The sequence below is a fragment of the Sparus aurata genome, chromosome 1 (assembly GCF_900880675.1).
Source record: "Sparus aurata chromosome 1, fSpaAur1.1, whole genome shotgun sequence".
Taxonomy (NCBI): Eukaryota; Metazoa; Chordata; class Actinopteri; order Spariformes; family Sparidae; genus Sparus; species Sparus aurata.
In genome coordinates, this window is record NC_044187.1 from 11,606,040 (window position 1) to 11,624,157 (window position 18,118).

At 44.0% G+C, this 18,118-nt stretch overlaps 2 protein-coding genes and 1 long non-coding RNA gene across 3 annotated transcripts; 1 reads left to right on the forward strand and 2 right to left on the reverse strand.

The window, feature by feature from the left end:
• Positions 1 to 75: 75 nt before the first annotated feature.
• On the reverse strand, positions 76 to 12,215 carry LOC115582876 (protein disulfide-isomerase). Its single transcript, XM_030419139.1, has 11 exons — positions 11,967 to 12,215; positions 11,659 to 11,859; positions 3,860 to 3,984; positions 3,618 to 3,755; positions 3,282 to 3,389; positions 2,526 to 2,651; positions 2,216 to 2,413; positions 1,995 to 2,115; positions 1,023 to 1,204; positions 814 to 903; positions 76 to 691 (listed from the first exon to the last, which is right to left on the reverse strand). Exons 1-11 carry the CDS (start codon positions 12,145 to 12,147, stop codon positions 608 to 610), a joined length of 1,554 nt encoding a protein of 517 aa, XP_030274999.1. The 5' UTR covers positions 12,148 to 12,215; the 3' UTR covers positions 76 to 607.
• On the forward strand, positions 12,065 to 16,727 carry LOC115583446 (uncharacterized). The gene is made up of 2 exons (XR_003984368.1): positions 12,065 to 12,201; positions 15,339 to 16,727. It is a non-coding gene; the product is annotated as an uncharacterized LOC115583446 (long non-coding RNA).
• LOC115583283 (lipopolysaccharide-induced tumor necrosis factor-alpha factor homolog) lies at positions 14,740 to 16,616 on the reverse strand. The gene is made up of 4 exons (XM_030419980.1): positions 16,461 to 16,616; positions 15,644 to 15,751; positions 15,322 to 15,526; positions 14,740 to 15,223 (listed from the first exon to the last, which is right to left on the reverse strand). The coding sequence occupies exons 1-4, from the start codon at positions 16,597 to 16,599 to the stop codon at positions 15,118 to 15,120; spliced, it is 558 nt and encodes a 185-aa protein (XP_030275840.1). The 5' UTR covers positions 16,600 to 16,616; the 3' UTR covers positions 14,740 to 15,117.
• Positions 16,728 to 18,118: the final 1,391 nt, after the last annotated feature.

Sequence of the window (18,118 nt, forward strand, 5' to 3'; positions counted from 1 at the left end):
GAATATGGGATCAATTCTGAATAAACTGCAGCATCCGTGTTCAATGTAATGAAGGAACTTGAGCTACAGCAGCAGTGTGTTTCATTAATGTGTTTTTTAATAGTTTACGGACAAAAATGGAGTCGTTGGACACAGAGGACATAAGACATATCATGTTTTCAACAGAAAATTCATTACTTAAGTGTTTTGTTACTTACCAGCAGAAATGTTAGTCAGTATATATGTGAATTAAGAAAACTGGCTGATAATATTAACCATGATGATGTAGCAATATATTATTTAATACACTGCACAGTTCTATGTCAAGGATCCTTTTGGCTTAATCCAAATCAACATGAAGCAAGTCTGCTTCAACACAACATGAGTTCCCATGATCGACATGACAAAGACAGGAAGTCTCAGAAAGTCTGGTCACCATCACAGTTTTTATCTAAAGACTTTATTGGATTTGATCGGACAGACGCTTCATGACAGCCAGGTTGAGGAGATAAAACCAGATCTGTGTTTAGAGAGTGTTTGACAGACTAAAAGGTATGACACACACACACACACACACACACACACACACACACACACACACACACACTCTGTTCTCTCTCTTTTTGGATTAAAGCTCGTCTTTGCTTTCATTGGCTTTTTTTGCTTCTTCAGCTTTCATGGCCTCGATGTACTTCCTCCTGTCTTCATCCTCCTGGAGACACAAAAGGAAGTTTATTTTTATAACAAAGGTGGAAAAAAGGCAGCACACACACAGAAAAACAACATAAAACCACTGCAGTCATTTCGGGCAGAGTAATGAAGGAGATCATTTACCTTAACTCTCTCCTTTTTGGCTTTCTTCATCTCTTTGTCTAAAAACTTAATCAGGTCCTCCACCTTCCTCTTGCCAGGGTAAACCACCACCTGACAAGAACACAGACATCACATACTTATTAAAATGACATGAAGAAACAGAAAATATTGAAGAAAACACCACCAAAAAAATCCTAGAATTCAAGAATATAAGTGAAGATGCTCCACACCCTCTCAGCATGCAGAGCAGGGAACAGGCAGAGCGACGGGTAGGCGCCCTGCATCGACAGGTTGATGTCGTTGGCCGAGGCGTCGATGCGAGCGACGACCACGTCCTCTCGCTCCTTCAAGGCCTCGGCTAACTCCTCCCACAGCGGAAACACAGCGCGGGACTCGTGACTGTAGGGAAGATCTGAAAAACACAGTTGAAGTCGATGTTTAAGTGACGGTGCTGTAAGCAACATAAAAACTGGAGAGTACAGAGGGAACAAAGAAAACAATAAAAGGATAGATTTGTTGATTTTAAGGTCACGTACATCATCATGTTTCTAAGTTCTATTATTTAAACCGGTGTTCATTTATTCTTTTAGCCACTTGGGGCCAACAAAACAAGCTGAAAACACAAGATTGACTTATCATCACGTCTTTAAATGTGGCAAATATGTAAGCGAGCAGTTCTCTATACACATCGAGCAGATATGGAGCAACAAGCTAATGAATTTAAGTCCAACGTTCAGTCTTCTTTTAGTTTAGTGAGGGGAATATCGCTCTCTTTATGTGCACCAGTCTGTCACGTCCTCATTAGGAAAACTACAATATAGGTCTGAACAGGTTCCCTCACGCGTGCCACTGGTGCGCTACATCAGTCATGTTGTTTTGGGAACGCTGATCTACTGCATGTCGTTTGTTGATGAGGGCAGTGAGAGCAAACAGAGAAAGTGAAGCTGGCGGTTGGAAAATTAAATCAATGAGCTGATAGACGCTAAAACGCTCTAAAGACCTGAGGAGAACTAAGCAGTCAGGTTGTACATATCTGTGGGTTTGTCACAATGAGCAACACCTAGACATTGTATCTATTGTTGATATTAAATATTGATTACAGCAGAGTTAAAACGTTGTTAATCCATGTGCCTAATCGTCTGAAAGTTGAAGTTGAAGCCTACTGGGTCATCTTTTTTTTTAAAAAGGAAGCATTTACATACAGAAAAGGACAAAAACAGTCTTGTTGGGGTTGAAGGCGACTTGCTCCAGAGTCGTTCCCACCAGCTCCTTCACCGGCTGTTTGTCCCACCCTTCAGGTATCGGCTCACTCTGCATCTTAGGCTGTGACATCAACATGCACACAAACACGTTACTAACATCAGGACAAACTGTTTCTCCTCTTTTCGTGAAGTGTCACACGTGAGATGAGAGTGAATGCTACCTTGGCCTTGCCCTCTAAGTAGGACTGGCAGAATGTTTTTATGGTCTGTAGATCCAGAGTGTCAGACGGCAGCTGGTAGGTCACATGGTCCGTCAGATTGATCATTCGGATGAGAGGCGCCTCGAAATCCCGCACCCGGAAGTACTCCATTATTCTGCCATTACGAGGCTCATCCACGTCCACAAACACAAACAGGATCTGAATGCACACACATGCAAGAGGTTAAAGTGCTTCGTGACTCACAAGAGGCTGTATTTAATATGCTAAAAAGACAGTGTTTTAAAATATATTGCGTGTGTTTGGTTTCTACCTTCAATCTGAATGCTGATGCAGCGCTGCTGAAGGCCATGTGGATGTCTTTAAAGTCAGCAGAGCTTTTGTTGACGAAGAGGAGGGCATGGTTCAACACAGGTGCTGTTAGTATCTGAGTGGCTGTCTGCGAGAGAGACAGAGGGAATAATATTTGAAAAAATATCTAAAATCAAAATTAAATTATTAATGTAAAGAAATAAAAGTTTTGATGTTGATGTCAAAGACGTCCATGTGTTGTGTTGCAGACATATCTAATGAAGTTAGCATGCTAACCAGCTAGCCGTGGGCCTGAACACCTGTTTCTCCTGTGTTTCTCAAAGGCTCCTGTGCTAGCGGTGTAAACACAGACACTCCCCTGCTAGTCAGTTTAGCCGAACTGCTAACTGAGCTAACAAGCTAATAGTAGGTACAGTCATGGATCTATAAACAGAATACAGTTAGCAGCAGTTAGCGGTTACACTGGTGATATGCTGTCCTTGTTTGCTCAACAACTGTAATACCTTTAAATATGAGAACCACATCATGTGGTAGGTAAGGCGCTTTTCTTTAAATTCATGCAAAGACGTATCTCACATTCAGGTATTTCACCCTAAAAAGATGGCAACTGACGCCAAAACACAAGCTAACAAAGACTATAGAAATGCTTTATTGTAAACATAGTGAAGTAACCCACCTCATGGAGTTTGAATACAAAAGAAATACATAAAACATTTTCAAAATATGGGAGTTCAGCAGTGAGAAAATGCATCTCTACCTCTCCAGTGTACTCGGTGACGGGGTCCATCTGGTAGACGGTGATAAAGATGATCAGCTCCTCTTTGGATGTCTGAGGCATCATTTTATAAGCCTGGATGAGCTCCGACTGCAGCAGACACACAGTCACACACACAGACACACACACACAGGTAAGAATGCAATGAGCCTTTTGCCTTAAACTGCTGGATATTAATGCGTTCATCTTGCGTGGTGTGACGCCTTAAATCCTGTGTCAATCATATAAATCATTAAGTGCTCAGATAACACAAACACATTCAGCACAGCCATCTGTCAGAGGTGTGTGTTTGTTTGCGGTGTGCTGTATTCACAGTACCTTTTTGAGCAGCAGTACAACATCATGTGTGAGGCCATATTTGCTGATAACTTCTTCATCCTGTGTCACGACAAAGTTAAGATCAGGAAGGTCAATCGCTGCAGCATAAAACACCTGGACGTAGTCGTGATCCAGCTCCTATACACACATAAAAAAAAAAAGCACACGAATAGTGAGTCGGACACTTGATTAGAGTCACATCACTGGTGAAAAGCTGGAAAAGTTGAACATTCAGTGTTCACCTTAAAGAACCCAATCACTCTCAGCTCCTCTGAGGCCTCTGATTGGCTGAGATCAGCGATGAGGTCAGTAGCAGATCCCGCCCTCCTCTTCAGCCAGGTCAAGATGGAGGCCGAGCTCTGAGGGACTTAATCAAATCCAGGAGAAAAACATTCATACCTTTGATATTTCAACGGGAAATTTCATATTTCAAAGGTGATATTTTTTAAATATTACGATATTATCAAGAAATCTATAGAAAATGTTGCATTGCCATGTGAACTTTAAAATCTGACCTAGTTACTTTCCTTAGAAAAAAAATCAAAGCACCTGGTGGCCACAAAATTACCAACGTTAAGTAGACTAATAATTTTGATTTTAAAAAAACAGTTTAGCTTTTACAACTTACATGTAATAGTCAACTTTAATTCATAATTCTGAGGTAAATGCTTTATTGAGCTTTTTGAAGTAAAGTTCAGTGAGGTGTTTTTATTGCGTTTTCATATCCTTGATATCGGATGGCTGTCCTACAGCACAAAACCTTGGGCAAGAATAATAGTTTTAAAAAATGTAAAATTATATGTACTCTAAAAACAAACATCTTGTTCTCACATATCAGATTTTAATATAAGATGTAGCCTTAATGGGGTTTTAGAGTAAAATCTCTGGCTTAGATTTGCTAATTTTGTAAACTAGCTAGCAAATTATCTAACTCAATTTATCAAGTTATGGTCCTGTGTCCACCCTGAGAGGTAATATTTCTAATATTCTCTTATAAAAGATAAAACTTTTAGCAAATGTTTTGTTATGTTATCATGAGAAAAAAAAGGTAAAGGATTGGAAAGATTTTAGCTAACACAGCTATCTAGCGCACTCGGGCTAATATTAATTATCTGTATCTGTATTATGGTCTTATTCTTTACTAAATGAAGCGACTGAACGGTAATTTAATGGAAATAATTGGACACAAGTAGAGAAGAGTGAGCTGTTTGTGTGTAGCGTTAGCCAACTTCTTCTGATTAGCCTGCGTTTCTGAAACTTTAGTTTTATAGGCAGTTGTGTGTCACATAGTCTTTTACACTCCTTATACTCCTGCATAAGAGACATTTGTATTATGAAAAAGTTTATCTTTAATACATTATTTACATAACTAGTAAATAATGACCAAAAGCTAAAGGTAAAAAAAAAGGGAGCAGTTTATCACTATGGTAACAGACCGGCTGCTGTTTGCTAACTAAACTCGGCTATAGCTAGCGACCATTAGTAGCTAATTCGTTAGCTCGTGGCGCAGTTAGCCGTGAGTTTGTGTGGACCGGGACCTTGGCTCTGACGGTGGAGGACACCACGGGCGGCGGGCTTTAGCAACCTGACGTGAGTGCAAACACGGTTGGACCCCTAATTGGGACTGAACACAGCCTCCAAGACCGAGTGAGTTCAGTTTGACAACACCCCCTGTTGGCTCCGCGTCGTGGATGTCAACACACGGCAGCCGGGGGACGAGAGAAGCTCCAGACAGTAGGTTAGGAATATTTTCACACTTTGCTCAATCAGTGAATTGAGGATTTATGTCTACCATCACAGAGGCGATGTGGAAACACTGTTTGGGTGAGTTTTATTTGCTTATGTCGAATTTATGATGGATACTAGCCAGACGTTGACTCCGGAGACACCCAGCGGCGCCATGGTTGACTTAGGAACCATCAATAAACTAATATTGTTTGTTTGATTATGTTTTTTTTGTCAATAGCTTCCATGTCATGCGACACAGTGACTTCAAACTAATGCCGAATTGTATAACTAAATGGGACAAATAAGACATATCTATTTTTGTTGGATTTTACTCCTTATTCTATTTTATATCAATATTTCTAGCAAAATTCAGCAGTTGTTTTTCAATAGCTTCCATGTCATGTGACACAGTGACTCCAAACAAATCCCGAATTGTATTACTGCACAGGTCACATAAGGCACACCTGTTTCTATCGGATTTTACTGCTTCTTCTATTTTATATGAATATTTATTATGAAAACTCAGCATTTATTTCCAGTAGCTTCCATGTCATGTGATCCAGTGACTCCAAACCAATGCTGAATTGTTTCACTAAATCGGACAAAGAAGACGCACCTGTTCCCTTTCAGTCGATTCACTCGGTACAACACATATATTATGGGATATCACGCCCCCGCGTGGCCTGACTGAAGACACCTCTATTCACGCCTTTAAGGCAGATGACCTGTGGTGACGTATGTGCGGCCCCGCCTGCACATATATACGTGCACCACCACAGTCATCCTTCAGTTCTTACGCTCTTCACCTCGCTAAGAACACCTCTACCGAGTCAGGCTAACTAGCTGCTGCCAGTTAGCTTGGTCTTGTTGTGGCTACTGCCAGCTTGAAATTAGCTTAACTGCCTCTGTTGGTGTTAGCCACTGGCTACCCGCGGAGCGCTAATTTCGTCTGCTTTCTTCTGGTTTGGTGTCTCGATATGAGCGCGCAGCCTAAGCAAGCGAAGGGAAAGTCTTCTGTTCGCCCCTGTCCTCAGGGGTGCGGCTTCTCCCTGCACGAAAAGGACTTCCACGAAGCGTGTCCCGTCTGCCTGGGGATTGTCCACGCCAGGAGAGCGTTGACCGAGCCCGAGTCCTGTGAGTCCTGTCTCCAGCTCCGGGGCTCAACCCTTGAACGACGGGTCAAGTTCGTGGAGAGAGTCCTGGGAAAGACAGCCAGGGCTAGCCTCTTACCATGAGGACGATGACGTGCTGGACATCGGCCTGGATGTGCATGGCTTATTGGAGGATGAACAGGAGCCGCTGTCGTCGGGTCAGTACGCCGCCGCTGCTGCGCCGGTTGACCAGGTCGACACATCCTTCCTCTCACTGTACCGCCGTGCAGCTGAGAAACTGGAAGTGGACTGGCCCTCTCCTCCACCGGCTCAGAAGCAGTCGCGGTTCTCGGGGTTTTTCCTTCCTCCCGAACCGACGACTGTCAGAAACGACCTGCCCATGTTCCCTGATTTTGTCGCGTAGCTCACCACGGTGCCCGGCTATGGACAGTTTTTGGACCTGGATGTAGCTGAAAAAGCTGGTTTGGTCAACCCTCCGCCTATGGAGGCGTCCCTGGCAGCATATCTTGCCCCGGCCCAGAACCATGGTGTCGGCGGCCCCACCACGCTCCCATCCAAGCACTGCAGGTTCTCCGCGTCCCAGCTGGAGAAGATTTACCGAACACAGGCAAGCACGGCCCGTGCACTGAGCTCCGTCACCATGCTTCAGACATATCAAGCTATGTGTCTGGCGGAACTCGGGTCACGTATGCCTCCTGACAGTCCACTGTCCCCTCTCCTTAACGAGGTTAGAATCGCTACGGATTACATCCTCCGAGTGTCCCGCTGTGCAGCGCTCTCCCTGGGAAGAGGGATGGCTTCCACGGTGGTGGCGCAGAGGCACCTGTGGCTGACTCTCTCCGACGTTCCGGACAGGGACAGAGCTGTTTATTTGGACGAGCCAGTGTCGGCTGACGGTTTGTTCGGACAGTCGCTCGACGCCATCCAGGCTAAGTTTGAGCTAAGAAAGAAACACACCGAGGCTTTGAGCAGCATCATCCCCAGACGGGACGCTAAGCCCAAACAGCCAGCCAACCTGCACAAACCGGCACCGCCGCCTCCTCCCAAGAGGTCTGCGACGCCGGCGAGGTCGGGACCCCAGCCGGTGAAGCAGCATGCACCCGGTCACAACCCACGCCCCTCGGCTTGGAGCAAGGGTCCGCCACCGGGCCTCCAGAGGGGCTCGGCGCCCAGGAATAAGAAGCAGCAGTCGTCCTAGTTCGGGATCGGCTCGAGAGGGGCTACAGCAGCAGGGAGACACTGCTGCCCCTCGGTTGTTGCCGCCAAAAAGGCCGCGTTTAAGTTTTGTTCAGGGGCCAAGTCCCGAGAGGCGCTTCTCTCCCCTAACACAGTCTCCCAAGCACAACTCCCTCTCACACACAAATGCCCCAAAAATGGTGCCTGTTCACTGTGTGAATGTTGTAAATGTGCATTTATTGAATCCAATAAAGATTTCGTTTTGTTCTCAAAACAATGCAAATCAAATAAGCCGGAGCAGACCAGCGCTGCTGTTCCCCCCGGCACGCTAGAGGGCGACAGCCCCTCCCCCACAGTGCTGCAGGTCAGTCGGCTAGCTGTTCATCTTCCTCGGTGGCGCGCATGCGCAGTTTCACCTTGGGTAGAGAGAACCGTTGCCATGGGTTACCGTTTACAGTTTGCGGCCCGGCCGCCTCGCTTTCACTCTGTAATAAACACAGTTGTACGAGGCAAAGCAGCAGCAGTTATGAGGGAAGAAATAAACAGCTTGTTGAACAAGAGAGCGATACGAGTTGTTCCCGCCTCGGAAACGAACAAAGGCTGGTACAGCCGTTATTTCGTAGTTCCGAAGAAGGGCGGAGGGCTCCGTCCTATTCTAGATTTGCGAGTGTTAAACAAATACCTACGAACTTACAAGTTCAAAATGCTTACACTCAGACAGCTACTGAGCGCGGTCAGACCGGGAGATTGGTTCACAACTATCGATCTGACAGACGCTTACTTTCATGTAGCGATTCACCCGGACCACAGGCAGTTTCTAAGGTTTGCATTCGAGGGCACAGCCTACGAATACCTAGTGCTGCCGTTCGGCTTGTCACTCGCCCCCCGAACATTCACCAAATGTGTAGAGGCGGCGTTGGCTCCGCTCCGGGAGAAAGGCGTTCGCATATTAGCCTATCTGGACGATTCGGCTATTATTGCGAGCTCCAGAGAGCGAGCAGCGGCTCAGTTGTCACTGACCCTGTCGCACATCCAAACGCTAGGCTTTTCAGTAAATCTACAGAAAAGCTCACTGACCCCGAGCCAACAGTTTTCTTCCCTCGGCTTGGAAATATGCTCCGTTTCGAGCCGAGCACGTCTGTCAGAGCACCGGGTGGCTGCGTTTCACCGCTGCCTCGCTCAATTTCAGTTGGGACGCAAACTGCGTTTCCGGACGATTTTACAGCTGACAGGCATGATGGCATCTATGATCGCTGTAGTGCCGCTTGGGCTGTTAAAGATGCGAGCGTTTCAACGCTGGGCTCACTCTCTCCGGCTGTGCGCGCCGCGTCACCTCCAGAGGAGGGTGACGATAACTCCGTCTTGCATGTCGGCTCTTCTCCCGTGGAGGGAACCCGGTTTATTACAACAGGGGTCCCCGATAGGGAGGGTGTTTTTTCGCAAGGTGGTGTCCACAGACGCATCCCTGAGCGGTTGGGGGGCTCTGTGCGAGGGCGCAGCAGTGAGAGGGGTTTGGACGCCAGCACAAAGCAGGCTCCACATCAACCACCTGGAGCTATTAGCGACCCTTTTAGCTCTGAAGCATTTTCGTCCCGTTCTGACAGGCCATCATGTTCTGATCAGGACGGACAACACCACGGTGGTTTCCTATATAAACAAGCAGGGAGGGACACGCTCCCTCCCCCTGTTAAAACTGTCTCACTCTCTGTTGCTGTGGTGCAGTGCTCATTTTCTGTCTCTCAGAGCCACACATGTTCCAGGGCACTTGAACCTGGGACCGGACCTTCTCTCCAGGGGAGGCCCTCTTGTGAGGGAGTGGAGATTGCATCCACTGGTAGTGGCTCAGATATGGGACCGCTTTGGCAGGGCGAAAGTGGATCTTTTTGCCTCCAGAGCAAATACCCACTGTCCCCTTTTCTTTTCCATAACGGACCGCAACGTCCCACTGGGAATGGATGCGCTAGCGCACACATACCCCAACACGCTGCTGTATGCATTTCCCCCGGTGGAAATGATTTTGTCTGTTCTGGAGAGGGCGCGCCAGCAGAGGCTCTCCCTGATCCTGGTGGCTCCTCGCTGGCCGGCAAAGTCGTGGTACGCCGAGATAATCAGTCTGCTGGTGGCGAGGCCTTGGCAGCTCCCTCTTCGCAGGGACCTCCTCTCTCAGGCGGGAGGGGAGGTGATTCACCCACGCCCAGAGCTGTGGCGACTACATGCCTACCTGTTGAGAGGTCCAACTTGATAGCTCAGGGTCTGCCCCCAAATGTGGTTGCAACGATCCAGAGTGCGAGGGCATCATCTACTAGGAGCCTATATGCCTACAAATGGCGGGCGTTTGAGCAGTGGTGTCAGGACCGAAATGTACTCCCATTTCAGTGCTCTATTGTGGATGTTTTGACATTCCTTCAGGAGCTGCTGGACAAGGGTCTCTCTTTCTCAACAATTAAGGTCTGTTTGGCCGCTATATCTGCATGCCATGTTGGTTTTGATGGAGTGACGCCAGGCGCTCACCCTCTTGCTATGCGCTTCCTGAAGGGAGTCCGCAGGCTGAGGCCTGTGTTTAAACCCAGCGTTCCCTCATGGGATTTAGCGTTGGTGCTTGAGGCTCTTTGTGGACCCCCATTTGAGCCTATTGAGTCTGCAGATATGAAATTTCTTTCATACAAGACTGCACTATTGCTTGCTCTGGCTTCTGCAAAGCGAGTGGGCGACCTTCATGCTCTGTCTGTGCATCCCACATGTACCCAGTTCACTCCGGATGGATCTAAGGTTACACTGCGCCCGAATGCGGCGTATTTGCCTAAGATTATCCCCACAGCCTATAGCTCTATGACTTTTGAGCTCTTGAGCTACTGCCCCCCTCCGTTTGCATCTGAGGAGCAGAGGAGGTTACATTCTTTGTGCCCTGTGCGTGCACTACGCACTTACATAGACCGCACCAAGGGTGTGCGTTTATGCGACCAGTTGTTTGTATGTTTTGCTAATCCGGCTAAGGGCAAGGCGCTGTCTAAACAGCGGCTGTCCCACTGGATTGTGGAGGCTATCTCCGTAGCATACAGCAGCAGGGGTCTTTCGTTGCCCCAAGGTGTCAGGGCACATTCAACCAGGGGCATGGCGGCCTCGTGGGCCTTGTTTAAAGGGGTTTCTGTGAGCGATATCTGCGCTGCAGCCAGTTGGTCATCACCGCACACTTTTGTTTGGTTTTATCGTTTGGACGTGACAGCCCCTACGGTGGCTCACTCTGTCCTTTCTGCTGGGTCTACGATGCACTAGAGTGTTGGAGGTTTGACTCCGGTTCGGTGGCTGCTCTGCTGGGCGTGTATACATGTCCCATAATATATGTGTTGTACCGAGTGAATCGACTGAAAGGGAACGTAATGTTATGAATATAACTTCTGTTCCCTGAAGGAGAGGAACGAGGTACAACACTACGTTGCCCCGCTGCGCAGCCGGGCTCGGTGAAGAGCGGCTATCGAACTGAAGGATGACTGTGGTGGTGCACGTATATATGTGCAGGCAGGGCCGCACATACGTCACCACAGGTCATCCGCCTTAAAGGCGTGAATAGAGGTGTCTTCAGTCAGGCCACGCGGGGGCGTGATATCCCATAATATATGTGTTGTACCTCGTTCCTCTCCTTCAGGGAACAGAAGTTATATTCATAACATTACGTTTTGTTACATTTGACTGCTCCTTCTTTTTTATATTATATATATTTTTATCGCTATTTTTTTATTACTACACGGGCCATATGGGACACAAACACACATAGCAAAGTGGTTGACAACATTAGTACATGTTTCTATTGTTTTGAACTGAAATTGTGGCCATATCATGCAAATTGCTTCTTAAATTCATAATGATGTCCGTTTGCGTCATTTTAACTCCATATAGTTTGAGCTGTTTTCAACCAAGCTACTATTAAATGGCTTTAGTTATGAATCAAGTGATAAATTACACCTCCTGTAACTTATCTTAATATTATTGTATGTATAAAGGATTTTGTACTTGTTATTTTCACTTACTAGGACAGTCTACAGGGTTGTGTTTGTCTCCAGAAAGGTACAGCCTGATTGCAGGGAGGCCTGTCGCATCAAGCTCTTTTGCCAGCTCCTTCTCCTTATTCTGATCAATCACAGCCAGTTTGACCTCTGACCCCTGAAGCTCTTCAGCAGCACCTTCGAACGCATTTGAGACTTGATGGCCTTCTCTAGTCAGAGGAGCATCTGCACACACAGAAACAGACATGCACAGTAAGTGAGACTCTTACGGTGTTACTTTTATGCTTAGCCTGTACATGTAGGTCAAGATCAAGTCTTTGTGTGTAACTTACAGAAGTGCACCAGCAGCTGCTTATGTTTTCTCAGCGCTCTGTTGAAATTTCCTTTCTTCAGCTGCAAAACTCCATCCGTTTCGGGGGAGGATTTGTCTGCCTGTTGGTCGGGTTGTTTGTCAGTGACGACAAACACACAGAGACACGAGGCCGTCACCCCCAGCAGCAGCAGTCTCCTCATGACGGCTCACCCACACGCTGACAAACCTGACACTGGAACAAGCTTGACGGCAAGGTATGGAGGGAGTGGTGAGAGGAAGGGCTGATTTATATATGTGTGTGTGTGTGTGTGCGTGTGTGTGTGTGTGTGTATCAGTGCTGAGCTTGAAGTTGTGAATGCTTTTGTTATCTGCCGACGAGGCCCACCAGTCTGTAGCTGATTAACTTTCTATTGAGCGGTGCTGTAAATCTGCTATTGGCTGCTGGTCATATCAAGTAAATCTCTAATATCTTAATGCCCTTTGCCTAACACAGTTAGCCTCGACAAGGTCAAAATGCGAGCACAAAAGCACACACACACACACTCACTGACCAAACACTCAACATATGCATGTTCGTATGCAAATCAGCCCCTTTGCACAGAACTAAATGAAAAAAAAAAGTTCTTCACAGCTTTGGCAAAGACCATTTTATTTCCCTATCAACGTGATAGAATAATAAATAATGACATGACAACATATTGATTCAAACAAAGTAAGTTGAGGTCAACTTTGCAGAGAGTGTCACAACAACGACAGGTAAAGCAAGTGCATTAGTCAGTCATTGTATGGAAGTCCATAGGCACTACACATATTATTCAACAACAACCTCCACCCTATTATCTATATGGTATTCACAGCAGGTCTGCATCACAGTATAGTATATAACTAGTTCAGCATTTTGAGAAATGCATACACATATTTGCTTTCTTGAGGAGGGGTAAATGACAAAATTGATACCATACATTGATATTTACACAAATCCAGTCAGTTCAGCTGAATCAAAAGGAGCTATATACTGTATACACTTGGTATCAGCTTTCATCTGTCAACAAATGTGTTCCCAGTTAGGGCGTGGCAACCTAACAATGACAACAAGACTCCAGGTCTGCGGTGGAATAGTCCAGAAAATCATAGAAAATGAATGTGTTAAGATACAAACATGTTAAGAAGGCAATTGTCTTTTTCGCTATAACGTAAAAATATGGAACATAGAATAGCTTCTTTTCATTGTAAGTGATATACCAACATATGCATCATAGCAATTCATAGTATGCGAGACATCAGTATTTTTTTTACAAGATAAATTTGAGGCTACACGTTTAAATAGTCAGAAACACAGATTGCAAGACACAATTTTGTGTTTTTTCAACTGATGATAATTCAGATTATATACTAGTCTGTCTCCCAATGTAGGCAAATCCAAGTTGTGTAAACATTTTTTCTGATGGTTTTGTAAATGTCCCTGCAAACCCACACGGTGTTCATGTACTCAGATGAATAACCAACAGATTAACCACAGCTAAGAGGCCAGTGAAGAACAGCAGTCTGTACACAACCACACAGTCCTCAGAAAACGTCAACATGATTAAAGACACCTGGGTCGGTTTACCTCAGATAATAAGAATAATGCAAATTACAGCATGTCTAGTCAGTGTGTTTTCCAGCAGGCTTTGTTTGCTTTGACAAAGGCTGTAATGTCTGGCATTCAAGCCTGGACAAGTTTCCCCCTTCATCATTAAAGTAAACATGAGTGTTGGCTGTATCATTATTACAAAAAGGATAAGAATGAGGATTCTGTTCTTTTCGTATTTAAAACGCTGAAAATCGAATAAACATGAATGTAAAAACAAATCTATGAGGCATGTGCTGGACATCATCTTGTTCTCACAAACGTCCACTGTTCAGTCTCTGTTTAGTCTTCTGTCTGAACTGATAATGTAACACATCCTATATGGTGCTGTATGCACATGTAAAGAAGTATCTAGCATTTTCTTCCTTATTCATTTTAATTAAAACCCCTGTAATACATTTTTAAAAAAGGTTGAAAGTGCAAAAATCTTGTCTTGCTGTTTTTTTGTTGCCACACAACACGGCTAGTAATTCTTCCAAGGTCTCCTCAAGGACATCCGGTGGTTTCACATTCAACAAATGTGAGAGTTAAATGACATGTTTTCTAGAAATGTCAATATGATATGTAGCGTATGACCCCTACAAATGTGAACATTAGGGGTGTGCCAAAATATCGATACTACAATATATCGCGATATTTCGTCTTGAGGTACGTTTTCGATACACTGGTGCCAAATATCGATATTTAAAAATGTAAAAAAAAAAAATGATTTTTTTTTTTGGCCCACCACCACCACCCCTCTTTGGAGGACAGCTTTATCTTTATTCAAACATAGGTATACAACCAAATAAAATTTAAAAAATGGTTTAAGTAGCTCTGAAACCCACACATATAGATATTTAATGATAGTTGTAGTCAGTGTGTGTGTTAAGAAGAGACACTGTGCAGTATACTCTTTGTTTACTTGGCTGTCATTCATGTGAAATTGATTGACAATGTTTTGTAATTCCTGTGAAATGGATTCAGTGCAGTCAATAAAGTCTGAATTTCTTCAGTGACACAGATAACGTGATGTATCTTGGATGAAATTTCTTGCAATATATCGATTATCGCAGAATCGCTGTATCGTGATATTATCGTTATCGAGGACAAAATATTGTGATGGTATCGTATCGCGAGTCTCATGGTGATACCCAGCCCTACAATTAATTCAGTGGTTGTATTGTCGTATTCACTCACAAGATGTCACCAAAATCACATTGTCCCTTTTAAAATCTTTCAGAAAATGATGTAAGTGTATCGAATCGTATCGAATCGTGTCATTGGCTGAATATCGTGATATATATCATATCTTGAGCTGAATATCGTGTATCGTATCGTATCGTATCGTGAGATTAGTGTATCGCTACAGCCCTAGTGAACATATCAGTGGATTTGTGGAAATGTCAGCTGTCAACATTTCAACTTGGTGCTGGGCTGGCTGTTTGACATTCTTAGATAATGACACACAGTTTATTTATCGATATTGTGACAAAGATATGTTATGAGTGTTATGAGAGTTGGACTGAGGAGAACTGGAGCCATATTAATCCTGACAATGTCATCTTGTGTAAATGTGCAGATGGTTTCTACAGTTTGGGCAGGAATGATGTGCATCTTGTAGGCCACGTACCGCGAATGGAATCAGACAGAAACCACAGATCAACCTGAAACACACAGACACACAGACGCAGGGATGAAGCTTTTGTCTTTTATCTTTTTGATGTTAAATACTCATGCATGTATGTGTGTGTCTGTGTCTCACCCCATCGCTGTGAGAAGAAAACACATGCACCAGGCCGCCTTCCCAGGCAGGTATTTGACATCAGAGGTGACAACGTGGTTGCAGTGTGGGCAGTGGACCAAACCAGGGGTATCTGTCAGATACATTGGTGCGACGGGAACAGGCAGCGGCTGGGTTGCTACTGCTGGCTGAGTTTGTATGACATTGACAGATGTTGTTGCTCCAACTAATATCCAGGATAGAGGAGGATGTCAAGAATGAAATGAGAGGCAAATTGAAGATTATTGCAAGTTGGATTGTATGTATGGTATGAAGAGCAGAAGTAAAGCTGTGGCCTTCATACTTTGTGTAACTGGATGGACTACGAATCCACTGTTTTGTGAAGGGTTCGTCACACCTGTTGGCACCCTGGGCGGAGTCAGGACAGGAAAAGGATCTGGCTGGACTGTAACTAGAAAAAAAATGAATAATTGAGCAGGTTGAATTTGTAAGCATATCTTTTTCTCTCCTTTTCAGCCCTCAGTCCAGAACTATAATGGCATTTTCTTCCCCCAAACATGAAGTTTTACCAAAACAGTTTCCAGAGAGTGTAAATCTCAAAATACAAATCTTAAATTTTATTAGCCGGTTTATCGCATTAAAAAACCCTACGTATCGATGCTAATTTCAGTGTAAAAGTGGTATAGGACAACACTGTATCTAAAAAGTGTATTACCTGCCAATATTTAGCAGCTATTTGAACTCAACTGATTTCACCATTTACACATGTTATTGACGGTAATTTTACAAACACAGTAACGGTAATGAATATAGCCTCCTTCTTTGTTCGCCTGTGAAGAAAGTCCCCAGACTCCCTTAAAAATTCCTGTAATTTTTTGAGTGCATTAGGGGAAACTTCATTTACTATCTGAAACACTCTATGACAGATTCTTAATTTTCTGGGCCTTCTTGTAAATGTGTGTATCATCAAATATCAAAGTATTTCTTTATTTGTTAACCAAAACACATGTTTGTTGTGTTGGCTACTGGTTCAGGTCCACCGGCTAAAAACTAACAAGGCATTCAGTCTTTGCAAACAGAAAGATGTGCTTTATTTGCATGCTGACCTGGTTTTAACAGGCTCATAGTGTGGTTGCGTTATCAATGAGATTCCATTTTACCTGCTTCCCCATAGGTGGGAGGAGGTGTTGAGGGTACTGGGATGGAGGCATCGTAGGAGGGGGGAGGAAGGATGTCAGATGCATGTGTGCCCATAGCAGGGGCGTGGAGATTGGCCTCCTCATACGAAGGAGGTTCCATCAGGAGATCATCCAGTCAAACAGGATGCTGGTGATAAAATGGAGAGAAAACAGATCATTTGTATGTAATGATAACACACAAACACATTCTGGTATTTAGTGTAATAAAACATGCATTGTCTCCATTGATTCTTATAAAGAGGTTATTTTTGGATCTTGCCCTTTTTAAAAAATATTTATATTTTAAAGTTTAGTTAATGTAACTTCTCCTGAAGTTTTCAGCCTTCACACAGAATTTGTCAGTCTATGTTATTTGCTCAGTTGTCATAGAGAAGTCAGCTGAAGTTGTCTGTTATTGTGTTAGCAGAGCTACATACTCTGCATACGTACTTTCAGTGTCTCCATCAGGAACTGCTCTTGGAAAAATTCGAAGTTGATAATCGATTTTGCTCCTGACTCTTCCAATGATGAAGACATCAAGATGATGTTTTTTTTATAACCTTCCTGTACTGTGAAATGTATGAATCTCCAAATTCGGTGATCCTGATTTTTTCTGATAACCCTAAGAATTTAATATTTATTTATGGGCTGAGAAAAATCTCCTACTTCTTCAACTAAATAGAACTAAAAATTACTTTTTAGAATGATCTTAACTAGTATGATGCAAGTATGCAAGTCATTGCAGTTAAATATTAAATAAAGATGTTCAAATAAGCTCAACCTTAAACATCTACAACAGAAAAAGCACTGTGCACATTAATGCAGCAGTATAATAATCCAGTCAAACACTGACAGAAACCTCTGACTGTATAATGTGTACTTTTACTACATTAACATAGTTTGACATGTTTTTGAATATAGGACTTCAACTTGTGGACAGGCATGTTGATAGACCTAGGCATTCACATGTTTGGGGAATAGCCCCGGATCTCTGTGCCTTTAAAAAAAATCAAAAAAATCAAATGTAATTGCCTAATGATGAAACTAGCCACAGAGGTTTTTATATGTTTGCATATCGAACGGCCAGCAGCCACAAATGCAAGATTGTCATCTGGCACAAATTGCGCAGAAGCTAAGCTCCCTCTCTATGCATCACTGATATTACCAGATCCCATCTATTAGCCTACTGTTTAGTACCATTGCAGCGTTTATAGTAGTTAGTTATTCTGGATATATGGAGGTTCTTTGGAAAAAAAAAGTAGCAGCCATAGCAAGAAGACGTGAAGAGTGAGACATCATCTCCCCCAGCCCCTGATAGTATTTCCATCAGCTCAGGTTCGTGAAAAATTGAATTGTGGTCGTGGGTGTAGTCTGAGTGTGTAGTCTCTGTTAACTGACGTTTTTTTTCTCTAAATACCCTACAAAGTCTACTGTAGGCCTAATGCAGATAGACAATGAAGTGAAGAAATTATAATAGGGAATGTTCTACCTGCTCTAATAGTCTATGCACACAGCACAGGTCTTATTACAGGCTATAATATTTTTAACGTACACATTACACATGAATATTTCCAAACCAGTAATCAGATTAAAGTTACTTATTCAAGTCACTCTGCGTTACTATTATTTTTGTCATTTTA